The 11967-nt window shown below is 37.7% G+C and overlaps 2 protein-coding genes across 3 annotated transcripts; both read left to right on the forward strand.

Annotated features, from left to right (window-relative positions):
* Positions 1–2458: 2458 nt before the first annotated feature.
* si:ch211-244b2.4 (Poly [ADP-ribose] polymerase 11) lies at positions 2459–6163 on the forward strand. The gene is made up of 10 exons (XM_027272438.1): positions 2459–2477; positions 2597–2688; positions 2827–3031; positions 3822–3966; positions 4054–4186; positions 4315–4435; positions 4549–4627; positions 4825–4927; positions 5000–5120; positions 5480–6163. Exons 1-10 carry the CDS (start codon positions 2459–2461, stop codon positions 5539–5541), a joined length of 1080 nt encoding a protein of 359 aa, XP_027128239.1. The 3' UTR covers positions 5542–6163.
* Positions 6164–6870: 707 nt separating this feature from the next.
* Positions 6871–11281, forward strand: si:ch211-244b2.3 (uncharacterized). Of its 2 annotated transcripts, XM_010738626.3 has the most exons (14): positions 6871–7156; positions 7253–7273; positions 7371–7413; positions 7917–8064; positions 8490–8634; positions 8718–8838; positions 8928–9006; positions 9110–9221; positions 9335–9440; positions 9532–9613; positions 9823–10050; positions 10189–10252; positions 10506–10620; positions 10721–11281. In XM_010738626.3, exons 2-14 carry the CDS (start codon positions 7271–7273, stop codon positions 10780–10782), a joined length of 1308 nt encoding a protein of 435 aa, XP_010736928.3. In that variant the 5' UTR covers positions 6871–7156; positions 7253–7270; the 3' UTR covers positions 10783–11281. The 2 variants fall into 2 exon arrangements, with proteins under 2 accessions (XP_010736928.3, XP_010736930.3); XM_010738628.3 differs by lacking the exon at positions 9823–10050 and having other exon boundaries at positions 6880–7156.
* The last annotated feature ends 686 nt before the right edge of the window (positions 11282–11967 follow it).

Genomic DNA, 11967 nt, shown 5'->3' on the forward strand with positions numbered 1-11967 from the left:
ACAAGCATTTTGAATGTATGTCAACTTGTTCCTTGGGAACTTTGTGAAGGGCTATTTTCACTATTTTCTGGTATTTAAGTGTAAATAAAAAACACCAACATTCACTATCTGAGGCTCACATTTGTCAGGTAAACAAACATTTGTTTTAAGTATGTATAAAACTGAATATTAAAATATTAAAGAGGTGTGAGAGAGAAAAACAAATACCATCATAACATAGAACCTCTTAAACAAAAACAAAACTAAATGGACAATATTCCCTTTTGGTACTTCCTCTTCATCTACACACTGTACTGTACAACAGAAGAGGTTACTATTTGAAACCCTCAGCTTCACAGATTCTTCAATCTTTTGATTTTCACTAGGAGAGAGACAGAGATAGATAGATAGATAGATAGATAGAATAGATAGATAGCTAGATAGATAGATAGATGATAGATAGATAGATAGATAGATTAGATAGATAGTAGATCCTCTCTCCTCTATATTATATATATATATATTATATATTATATATATATATATATTATTATATATATATATATATATATGAGAAAAACACCATCTTATCAACAGGTGTCAGGTCACAACCAGTCAATTGTATATTAATTAGTCTTTCTCATGTCTTATTGTCTATACACAAATATTTAGTTATTATTAGTTTTATATTGTAATATTAGCCAAGAAAACAGCTATAACTGATATAACCGGTGGAGACGGCTGAATAACGTGAAATTCCATTTTTAAATATATATATTGTTTTTTCTTGCACCCCTCTTTTCACCATCTAGTGCCTTATAGGAAAGAAGTCGTTTCTTCTTCTTCCAAGGACCCTATCCCTTTATCCGACTCACTGTCGCCACTGCGCGTCGTGGAGGTTTAGCGCACACAAAAAGACTCAACTTACAGACAAATTCAAAAATGTTGTGTCTGACTCTTGTTTTTAATATACAATTTTTATGATTTTATACGTTTACAACAAAAAACACATTATACGTTTATATACCAACGGCACCTTCATTAATGCACAATTCAGTGTGACGTTTCTAATATTATGACCCTTTTTGTATGTCAGTGCTTAGAAGCACCTTTCTTTTGTAAGAAACATGATTTGTTTATTAATTGCATTTCTATTCACCAGAGATACGCATCTCTCTTGTTTTTGGCTATGTGTTGGAAAATAATTTAAAAAAATTTCGTTATTATGGGTCCTGGTGTTGGAGATCTCACATACATCTAATTCTGTCTTCATTATATTCACCCCTTTAATTTCTAGGTTATGTCGTTCCAGCCTCTTGACACATCCATGGGTGTGGCTAACCTTTTGTTTAAAGTGAAATAATGAAAACGAAGGACTCAAACTACAGAATGGCGACTGCCGCAGTGAGTACTGTTCCTTTAATAATGTATCAGTGTTTATTCTGCAGCATTAATTTCTTTTAATCACAGTGCTTGGCGTTGCTGCCCTCATATAACGAGCTCTATGTGGCAACTGTATGTCTGTATATATATTTATTTATGAGACATTTAGAGCTATAATGGATCTTCATTATATTATATATTTATTATATATTTTTATATTATGGGAGAATATTTTGTGAAGTGGGGGCAGATCTGAACTCTTTAAGTGCACGGATTTATTGTTATAAATGTTGATCATCGTTTATGCAGAAATGAAAGTTTCAGTTTCGTTTTTCATGAAGCTCCACAGCGTCTACATACAACTATAGCCCAAACATGTAGAGTACAGATCGTGCTTTATTTTAAACGCTCGTTTACAAAGCGTTAATTGAAGGTATGTTCTTTATCAAAGTTGTATTATCAGATATTTTCCAACGTTTAAGTCATGGCCATACAGATTGCAATTATCCAGCAGGGGGCAGCAGATAAACATATTCAGTTATTTGTTATTGTACCAGAAAGAATATCATTACAGTGATCTTTGATTTTTTGTCTACTAGTTCTTATTGAACAAATATCACTGCAGAAAATATGATTTAAATGTTTGTTTATTTGAACTATTTGTCTCTAACAAATGCCCAGTAAGAAAAGGTTGGCACATGGGCATAATATACGTGCGTTTTGTTCTCCTGCGTCCATATGTGACTGTTGAAAATCCCAAAATATGAGCATAAATATGCATCTATAACCACCTTCACTGTTCAGGGAAAGCTTTCCACAAGATTTCAGATCCTGGCTGCAGGGATTTGCAGGAGCATTGTTGAGGTCAGTCACTGATGCTGGCTCTCAGTTGGTGGACAAGGCTCCAAGTTCCTTCAAAGCACACTAAATCACATAGCTTTCCCTACAGGGGCAATGTCAAAAGTTGGAAGTGCACTATTGTCTAAAATAAATAGTATGTTGTAGCATTAAGAGCTACAAAACAATGAAAACATCCCAATACCAAAGTATCTGTCCTTATACTTTTGGCCATATAGTGAATATTCATATTTTAAGCATGAATATATTCGATGGCGGTATTCTTCTCCATTTCAGGATGATCAATCATCATCACTGGGAATTATAAATAAGTATTTACTAAATATATTTTATATGCATTTTAATTCTCTCTTGTTTTGTGCCATATTTTTTCCAGAGTCTGATGAGGAAAGCGCTTCTGACAGTGATTCTGCCATCAGTTATCAGTCGGACAGTGATGGAAATTCAGATGTAGAAAGTGACTGTCAGGTTAGTTTCCAGACAGAAGATGTTTTTACACATTTTCAAATGCTAATGAGAGTTTACTTGTATTTGTTTTTCAGCTGATAGAGAACATAACTATATTTACCTCTCCAGTGATTAATTAAAATATATTTTCATTTTAAGTCTCCTGCCAGAGAGCCCTGCAAGTTTTACAACAATGGTCGCTGTCGGGATGGTGACAAGTGCTCTTACTGGCACGTCTGCAAGTACGCACTGAAGGGAAACTGTCGCTACGGATCCAAATGTAAGCTGAACCACCCGAGAGAGACGAGCAACGGGGCTCCAGCCCGATCAACCTCTAGAGATGACGAAGAGGAGCAGACACAAGGTTAATCTTAATTTCTTATCATGCTCAGTGTACTTAATAATATAAACATTATATGTCATTTGCTTTTCTATGAAACAAAATAACTATAATGTTATATTCTGTGTGTGTTGTGTACGTAACACATCATACATTATGACCTCAGTGAACAAGTTTCAGTGACTATGTCAGAAGTCGCATTAGCATTTGTGTTTCTGCAAACCTGAGGATAAGTTGAATATTTACTTTTTTTTGCTCTATTTTGGTCTCCACCGACTGCTGAGAAAATATCTGGCTCCGCAGCTGCTAAATGTTTCACTGTTTTCACAACTTGTGGTGTTTAGCACATAGCATACGGTCAGTTTATCAGAGCTTATACAGAGTTGAAGACCGAGAGAGCCGAATTTGTAGGCCAGAAAACCAAAACAATGAGCTAAAAGAAGCTCAAAAAGGTCATTAAAACTGAGAATGATTGCTAAGTCGGGTGATAATTCTCTGCAGGTTTGTCAGTATAGCTGTCACCATTCACAGTAAACGTTTTGATCTATTAAAGATATGAAGATATACTTTATTAATCCCACAATGGGGAAATTATTTTCACTATTTTATATGTCACATGCATTTTAACCCAGACACACACATGCAGTACAAAGGCTCATACACATGCAGTATTATGTTAAAAAAAAACTGATTAGTGCAGCTTTAATTCTCCTTAAAAATAATCATGGTTTGTGCTCTGCAGTGCCTAAACATGCCCAAAAATTGATAAATTATAAATCTAAAACTCAATATTTTGTCTTTTTTTTTTAACCAGACTTGAAGCTTACAGATGGCCGATTCTACCAGTGGCAGCTGAACGATGGAAATGACTGGATGGATATTAATAACGATCACGTTATCGAGGCACAGTACTCACTGCCGCACACCAAAAGCATTAAAATCTACAACACACCATACGGGTAAGAGCTAAAAACACACAGTGTTTTAAGCTTTAAACGGGCAGAAACTGGTCAATGATTCATCTCTTGTTCTGTCTCTGTCTTTAGGGCGGTGAGTATAGATTTTAACAAGATGAGAGTGTATGGAAAGAGTCTGAGAGTGAGACGTTTGGACGATGGAAACACTGAGTGGGTCTGGTACTGCACCTTGCGTCGTAAGTGGAACAAGTATGGAGACAAGGTATTGCTTTTTTTTTTCTGTGCAAAATTCTCAAAGTGGCACATTCTAATATTTTAATACGTTTGGATATCTTCTTGGTCGATTTGTTAAATTAATATTGTGATTTTTTTTGGGGGGTGTGGGGGCAGGATTCAAAGGGTAACCCAAGTCCTGTGAAAAGCTCTGACATCGAGAGGAAGTTTCAGAGTAACCCGACGAGTTCTTTTACTTACAACGTCGGTGCTGAGACCTTAGAGATTAGATTTAGAGGTGAAGTATGCTCACAAAACCTTCGCAGTAAAGTCTAAAACCGCTAAATTTGACTTTATTTTTTTTAGCTTCTTTTCCGATACAAGCTGAAATGTTTTAGTGTCGTTTTTCAGAAATGCGACAGGTGGGAAAAAACAGGAAGAGGAAAGTTACTCGTCGACCACTTTACCGGCAACAGCAAGCATCAGCACAGTGAGTTTGGATTTTGTTCTTCAGGCATACTCAAGTAAATTTCAGTCCAGTCAATAACAACTATATTTTATATAGTATTTTCATATGAATTCGAATGATTACTTACCCCTGCTCTGTTTAAAGTCATCCAGCACTAAAGCGCACAACATGTTATATCACATCTGTTCCTGAATTTGATGTTGTTGATGCTGTTACAGAGTTTCTCAAGCGGCTGCAGCTATCCAAAACTTTTCTCTGGGCTCCAAACCACAGTGGCAGTTTGAGGGAGACAGCGGGGCATGGCACATATTCAAACACAGGGTAAGACACTATATTATTTATCTTTTAACATCAGTGCTAAGATGGACGGTTTGAACGGCTTTGTTTTTGCAGAGTGGCACTCGAACTGAATGCTCGGTAACAAGTGAAGCTATTGAGACGACGTACCAACAAAACCCCAGCGGCAGCATGACCTTTAAGGTGAATCGCCATAGCTACAAGCTGGACTTTGGAGGTAAAGTTATGTTTGTTACAGTCCACAGTTTTCTAATAATTTCAGAACGTATTTGGTTAAAAAGTTATGGAGTTTACTTTGTTGTTTTATAAACAGTTGCAGATTTATTTTTATTTTTTAAAAACTTTGGCAACATTGGCAGCAACATTTCATTGCCAAAAATATATAAATACAGAACATATGCAGTTGCCTTGTGTCCAGTATTCCACTTTTTGACCATTATGAGTGCAGCATCCAGGTACTCACAGTATACTGCACTTTGCCATAACTGACAGTGTCAGTGCACTTATGTACTCAAAATAACTAAGTATAGATATGGAACATTTATTTACTTGTTCTTCTTTTTTTTTTCCCTACAGCGATGACTCAAACCAACCAAAAAACCACACGTTCACGAAAGATCAGACGTGTGCTAGTTTGAGCACAAAACGGGATTTTGGAGACCTAAAGACGGAAGTCTGCAAACAGCTGTGCAATACCGTACTTTATACAATCCATTTTGATTCATTTTAGGTGTTTGGCTTTAGAGGTTTCTGACTTTTTTTTAATGGGAAATGAAATTGTGTTTACATTAGAAAGCATTCCAGGATAAGAATAAATTATACTGACAACCGAAAGGATTTTATTAATTTTTTTAAATCGGGGATTGTGTCAAAAAAAACTTAAATGCTGCCTGATGAACTTACATTTATGCATTTGTGCTGTACCAAAACTGCCTTTTTACAAAACAGTTGTTTGACTTTCTGCACACTGCCGTACCAGAGGGTATGCAATTATGCAATTATGCTTTAAATTAAAATGAACTCATTTAAAGCAATTTAATGCGAATTTAAGCCATTTCTAAACAGCAATACACTGCGTATGCACATTACCTTTGAGGTGTTTGACGTGACTCACTGTGACAGTCACATTATGTAACAATAAAGAAAGTTCATATAGTTTCTTGCTCAGGATTGGAAAGTTTATTATGCTTCATATTTGTATTCTCATTTATACATATGTACATTTTCTGTCATGGAAATTAAAAATGATTGCAATTAAAATGTTTGTTTTAGTGTTTGTTGATGTCCATTTGTTTCTTACATTAATTTATTATATTTTAAAAAGTTAACTATAGAATTTCCACGGTGGTGTTACCCTGTAAACAAACTGTGGTGACAAATGTATCTGCTACACTTTTAGCTATACCTTGTATTTTCCTTTGAGAAATGTGACTATAGTTTACAATTTGTCTTACCTCATAGCTGTGACTTGTTACAAGTGCCAGCCAGGACTGTCAACTCATGATCAAGTAAGAACCCTAAAGTTACACCAAGGGGACGCCAGATCTGCATAAATGTATGTTACTTTCTCTCATTCTTTGTTAGACTTTGAACCAACTTGTGTGTAAGAGTGCACATTAAAAAAAACACTGTTATCAGCATCAGGATTTGAGGGGCTGCCTCAACGGGTCAGGGTTGTTTTGGTGGCAAAAGGGGAACGTACACAATATTAAGCAGGCGGGTGGTAAACATCATTATATAATAATGATATAATAATCGTCATTATATCATTTCTTTGGTGGCTGACTGCCATTAAGATTAATACTTAGTATCAAAAATGATTATTTCTTCATTGTAGATGAAAGTGGATGAACAAAAAGTATGAACAAATTCAAATACATTTCATCTTTTAGGTCCCTTTTTATTTTGATGACAACTTTGCACTGTCTCAACCATCACCTGGAATCAGTGGAGTCTCTTTTAATCAGCTGTTGAGATTGTGTTGACATACAGTAAATATTCAACTACCGTAGTAATACATATTTGAATAGGAACTGCTTAACTACACAGACATGCAAGAAGTAAATAGACACTTGCTTCTTGCATGCCTGTAAGTAAATTAATAAAGTAAAGTACATTACCGCTTGTGCCAACTCTATGTGTCATCACGTCCTGGGTTTGTTTAGTGGCATATTTGCGTGAGACTTCAGTCCAAGAAACGAAAGTGAAAGAAAAGCTGTTCATGGAAACGTTCACATCGGCTCCTGACTCAAAGTAAGAGATCTAAACAGGCTTTTAAACATTTAAGTAACATGACGACTAGTTTTCTTGTTGTGTTTAATCTGTTTTTTTTTATCCATATTATTACAGGGGTATATTTCTCACGATATGGTGAGTCTTCATCACTGATTCACTTTGGATTAACGAAAGCTTCACGAGAAGTTTCCCAGTTTAATTAAATGGATGTTTTATATTTTTCTGTTCACAGAACGTGGAGGAGTTATTATGGGCACGTATGGGGACATCTAATGGTATGATTTAAAGACATGCAGTCATACTTTTATTTATTAGTCATGCATTGTTGTAAAATCAGGTTGTTGTTGTTGTTGTTGTTGGTTAAATTGGAGTTATTGGATCTTATTTTTGGGTGGGGCCATGACATTTAATATTCTGTCAGTCAAGTAATATTTCAGCTGTTCTTGTGGGTACTGTTGGGCAGGTTAACTTATCTCAATATTATTATTATAAACGTTTTGCGTGCACAAATTTGAATTTGTAACTAGTAACTAAAGCTGTACAAAGTGGTGGATTAAAAGCAGAAAGTGGTATGTAATTAAAAGACTCAAATTTATACTGGATTACAGCACTTGAATAAAAGTACTTTGTTACATTCCACCATTGACCTGGACTAAGTTAGCTCCACTCCCAGACAGTAAAGACATAAACAGTGTCAAACGTTAACCTGGCTCACTTCTACAGCTGATCAGTTGTTTGGTCAAGGGTAATGCATAAATATGTTTTTTCTGTTTTACAGTCAAAAGTCCTCCCATTGGAGGTGAGAAACATTATGAGTGGCAGCTGTCAGTTGGAAATCAGTGGCTGCGAATAGACAATGACCATATGATCGAGACCCACTACTGCCATCCTGGAGCTAAAGGAATCACCATCAACACTAGCCATGGGTCAGTGATGATCATTTTCATTCATCTTCATCATTCGTTTAACTTTTCCCAATGATTTTTGTCTTTTCGTTTATCATTAGCCCAAACAAATTCAAGTATCATTAAGGAAGCACTTGTGATTAATAAGGAGGTATCCGAATGAAAACTGGTTTGACCAAGAACAGACACTGAGACTTTTAGTTTCACTATGTCATTATGTCCATAGAGACTGCTAAGCCCAGTTACATTGGCCCAGCTCCGGTTCTGGCATGACACCAGCTCTGCCACATTCCCTAAAAAACCTCCTCCTTTTCCCGGTGGTTCAAAACGCCTGTGGTGAAAACACTAACACTCCCCCTTGAAGGACATTGGAGGGAAAGCAGTGTAGCATCAACATGGTTTAAATGTATAAAGATAGACTTTAATAACAGTGTGTCTCTCCACAGGAAGGTGTTCATAGACTTTGATAAGCTACAGACTCGGAACGCAGGCCTGAATGTGCGCAGACAAAGTTTACTACCTGCAGGCCAGACGGAGGACATCGGCTGGTATTTTAGAGATGACCAGCTGTGGCGTGAATATGGATCCCAGGTGAGGAAAATCTCAACCTTTAAGTGTAAAATCAGTGAGAATCAATTTAATTTAAAGTGTCCTTTCTCCTCCTCTTCCCTCAGAGCTCCAACACGTTATCCTCGTCAATCGGCAGCAGAGATGTCGAGCGTCAGTTCACTCTAAACCCTCGGGGATCCTTCAGCTTCACTGTGGGCTCGACAAGCTACACACTCGACTTCTCCTGTATGGGATATTTTTATCATATGTAAGCTTCATTTCTACAAATGTGTTTAAAGACAGCTAAATCAAACTGATGGTATTTCCCTTGGCAGCCATGACCCAAGCAAATGGCATCACAGGCCTGCGCAGGAATGTACGCCGGCGTCCAAAATTCACGACCAAGACGGGGAGGTAAGACTGTGGGAATCATGTTTTTGTATGTTATGCACTCTGTCTATTGATCTGTCAGCTGGTCTTTATGAACATGCATGATAATATTATGACGTATCCTCAGCATTTACTCCATGCCAGTTTTTCCCACGGCTTCCTCCTCCCAGCTCACTGATGGAGGCTACAAGTGGGAGTTCATGGGAGATGAAGGGGAATGGACAGAATACCAAGCACATGTAAGTAGGGCATCCAACAATTTCAGGTAGTCGTAGTTTCTCCTAGTCAGCAATGTTCATTTATATCATGATGATTTGTTCATTCCTCTAAAAGGTGCACTTTTCGTTTTTAGGTATGTTCGTTTGACAGCACTGCCATTGAGAGACAATACCAGCTGAATCCACAGGGCCAGCTACATTTCAAGATCAAGAGATACACGTACACCCTGGATTTTTCAAGTAATGCACACATACTGTAAACATTACACATTCTGTTAAATACAGAAGTTTAAATTGCAGCTAAAACTCATTGTACACTGGTTTATCGCAGGTATGCATCAGATGAACGACCACATTGGGACAAGAAGAGCAGTACGGAGGACTGCTGACAATGGGAGTCAAGACAGCAGCAGGTCAGGAGAAACGTTTCACCATGAGATGAGAAACCCTTAAAATACCACAAATTAATCCTTAATTTACCCTTGAAAACATACCAAACCCCTTAATTGGATTGAACTCATATAAAAAAGACAAAATCAAAACCCCAATCAAACAAAAATCAAACTAAGGCAAAACTAAACTCCTCAACATTCCTGAAATCCATCCATTTACCGCTTATCAGGGTCGAGATGGAATGGAGCTTATCCCAGCTGACATTGGGCGAGAGGCTGCGTACACCCAGGACAAATCGCCAGTACATCACAGGGCTGACACATAGAGACGAACAACGATTTACACTCACACCTACGGGCAATTTAGAGCCACTATATAACCCGTTAACTATGAGGGCGAGGCGGAGAACCCAGAGAGAACCAAGGCTGCTGGGGTTCGAACCTGAAACCTTCTTGCTGTGAGGCGATAAACAATAAATTGCCCAGTGCACTGCACTACTGTGCAGTTACCATCTCTTATTCATTTGACAGAAATATATGAACTATGTATGTAAACCACCGTAATGGTTTTCAACTTAAACTCTTGTATTTTGCAGTGCCGGCTCACTGCTACGATGGCAGTTCCAGGATATTGATGGAAAATGGAAAGATTATTCCAAAGTAAGGCAAATCTTTATTTTGTTGACGTGTAAATTTCAGGATTGTAGAGCAGTGTATCCTGTAATGAAGTTAGTACAAGTCTACACAAAATGCTACTAGCTCTAAGGGGCTGGCTCAGTACTAAAGTCAGCATGCTTACGTGCTTATGTAGCAGGTATAATACTTGACAGCTGTCGAACATCTTCAATGTTCAGCTGCAGGTAGAATTGCTAAAAAAAGATTTGAAATTGACTTTGCTCTGCGTGTCATGTAGGGAAATGGTCAGTGCAGCATGTCCAGTGACGACATCGAGCTCCAGTACCAACAGAACCCGTCAGGAACCATTAAGTTTACCACCAGGAGCTTTTGCTATGAGCTAAACTTCTCAGGTGAGGTGGAAACACTGACATCTACTGTCCAAATTCTGTATCGCAGAACTCTTTTCCAGTTATAAGGTGGAAAATTTACTTTAATTCTCGTCTTTTGCAGCCATGACTCAGAGGAACCTGTCCACAACCACCACCAGATCAGTGCGACGACTTAACAACTGACTGCTGGGACAACAACAGATCTAAAGGTCGAGGTTGAACTTGTAGTTGAGCTTCAGAAATGACCTCACTTCCTGCCTCAGGTTGTCTGATATTTGAATGACTCTGTACTGTTTTTCACAAACTGCCTTAACGATGGATGAACTAATCAACGACCTTTATCAACACGGCCTATGATAATCATAGGCCTTTAAATGGTGTTTTCCTCGACCACTGCTCCAATGTTGGGATTGGGACTTGGGTAAATTAAAGTTAAGGATTACTAAATTAAATATATTGCCCCAAGTGATGGGACACAAAGGACTGTTTACCAATGTTTTACATGATCTTGCCTTTTTTTGTGCCTGGAACTATCAGTTTAGTAAATGAACATGAATACTGCCTTGTAAGCAGCACAACTGTAAAGATACCTGTTAACCAAAATGAAGTGAACGCCTTAATACTGCCACAGAATCAGCACTTGGGCATCACACAAATAAACGACCACCCTTTGAGAGTATTAGATTGTGTACTTTCCTTTATATGTACAGATTTTCATTGGACCACCTCAGAGACCAGCACCTTAACACATAAAACAAGGGCCACACTACACATATGACAGCAGTGGTATACAAACAATCTTGTAGAAGAATAAGCTTTAGTTTTCTGCTTTGGGGTTCTGCCAGTTTTTACATCCACTTTGTGATTAAAAATCAAAATGACACACGTACTGTATGCCGACCTACAGATGGAAAAAGAACATGTAGACCTTGATGAAAATGGGGAAATTAACAGAATGAAACAAGTCAAATTCACTGGCGCGCAACACTGCCATGCGGCTGGAGAGCGCACACCTTGTACAGGCGTCATTATACAAAAAAACAAAACACAAAAGTTGTTAACCCAGTAACAGACGTTTACACTTCAGCGTGTTAATTAATAATCATCGTCAGCAGAAACACAGTGCGACCAAGGTGCATCTAAAAACTCTAAAACGGTGTAATTCTCTGCGAAAAATGTGAGATTTAGAAGGAGTACACGTTAATGTGAAGCCGTTTAGAAAATCTGACTGACCTATGTAATTATTGTAGGTCAGCGGAGATGAATGTAAGGACACATCGACGGCTGATTGAGCCAATCACTATGCACCCTTAACGACCGATAAGGAGTATTGCACACGACTCATCTAAGGCCTCTTAACCAGAATCA

The sequence above is a fragment of the Larimichthys crocea genome, chromosome XX (genome assembly GCF_000972845.2).
Source record: "Larimichthys crocea isolate SSNF chromosome XX, L_crocea_2.0, whole genome shotgun sequence".
Lineage (NCBI taxonomy): Eukaryota > Metazoa > Chordata > Actinopteri > Sciaenidae > Larimichthys > Larimichthys crocea.

Coding starts and splice junctions, on each gene's coding strand:
- si:ch211-244b2.4 (XM_027272438.1), top strand. Junction 3,032..3,821: donor CGAAGAGGAGCAGACACAAG/GTTAATCTTAAT, acceptor TTTTTTAACCAG/ACTTGAAGCTTACAGATGGC. Junction 5,121..5,479: donor CTACAAGCTGGACTTTGGAG/GTAAAGTTATGT, acceptor TTTTCCCTACAG/CGATGACTCAAACCAACCAA.
- si:ch211-244b2.3 (XM_010738626.3), top strand. Junction 9,614..9,822: donor GGGAGTCAAGACAGCAGCAG/GTCAGGAGAAAC, acceptor ACCGCTTATCAG/GGTCGAGATGGAATGGAGCT. Junction 10,051..10,188: donor GAACCTGAAACCTTCTTGCT/GTGAGGCGATAA, acceptor TGTATTTTGCAG/TGCCGGCTCACTGCTACGAT.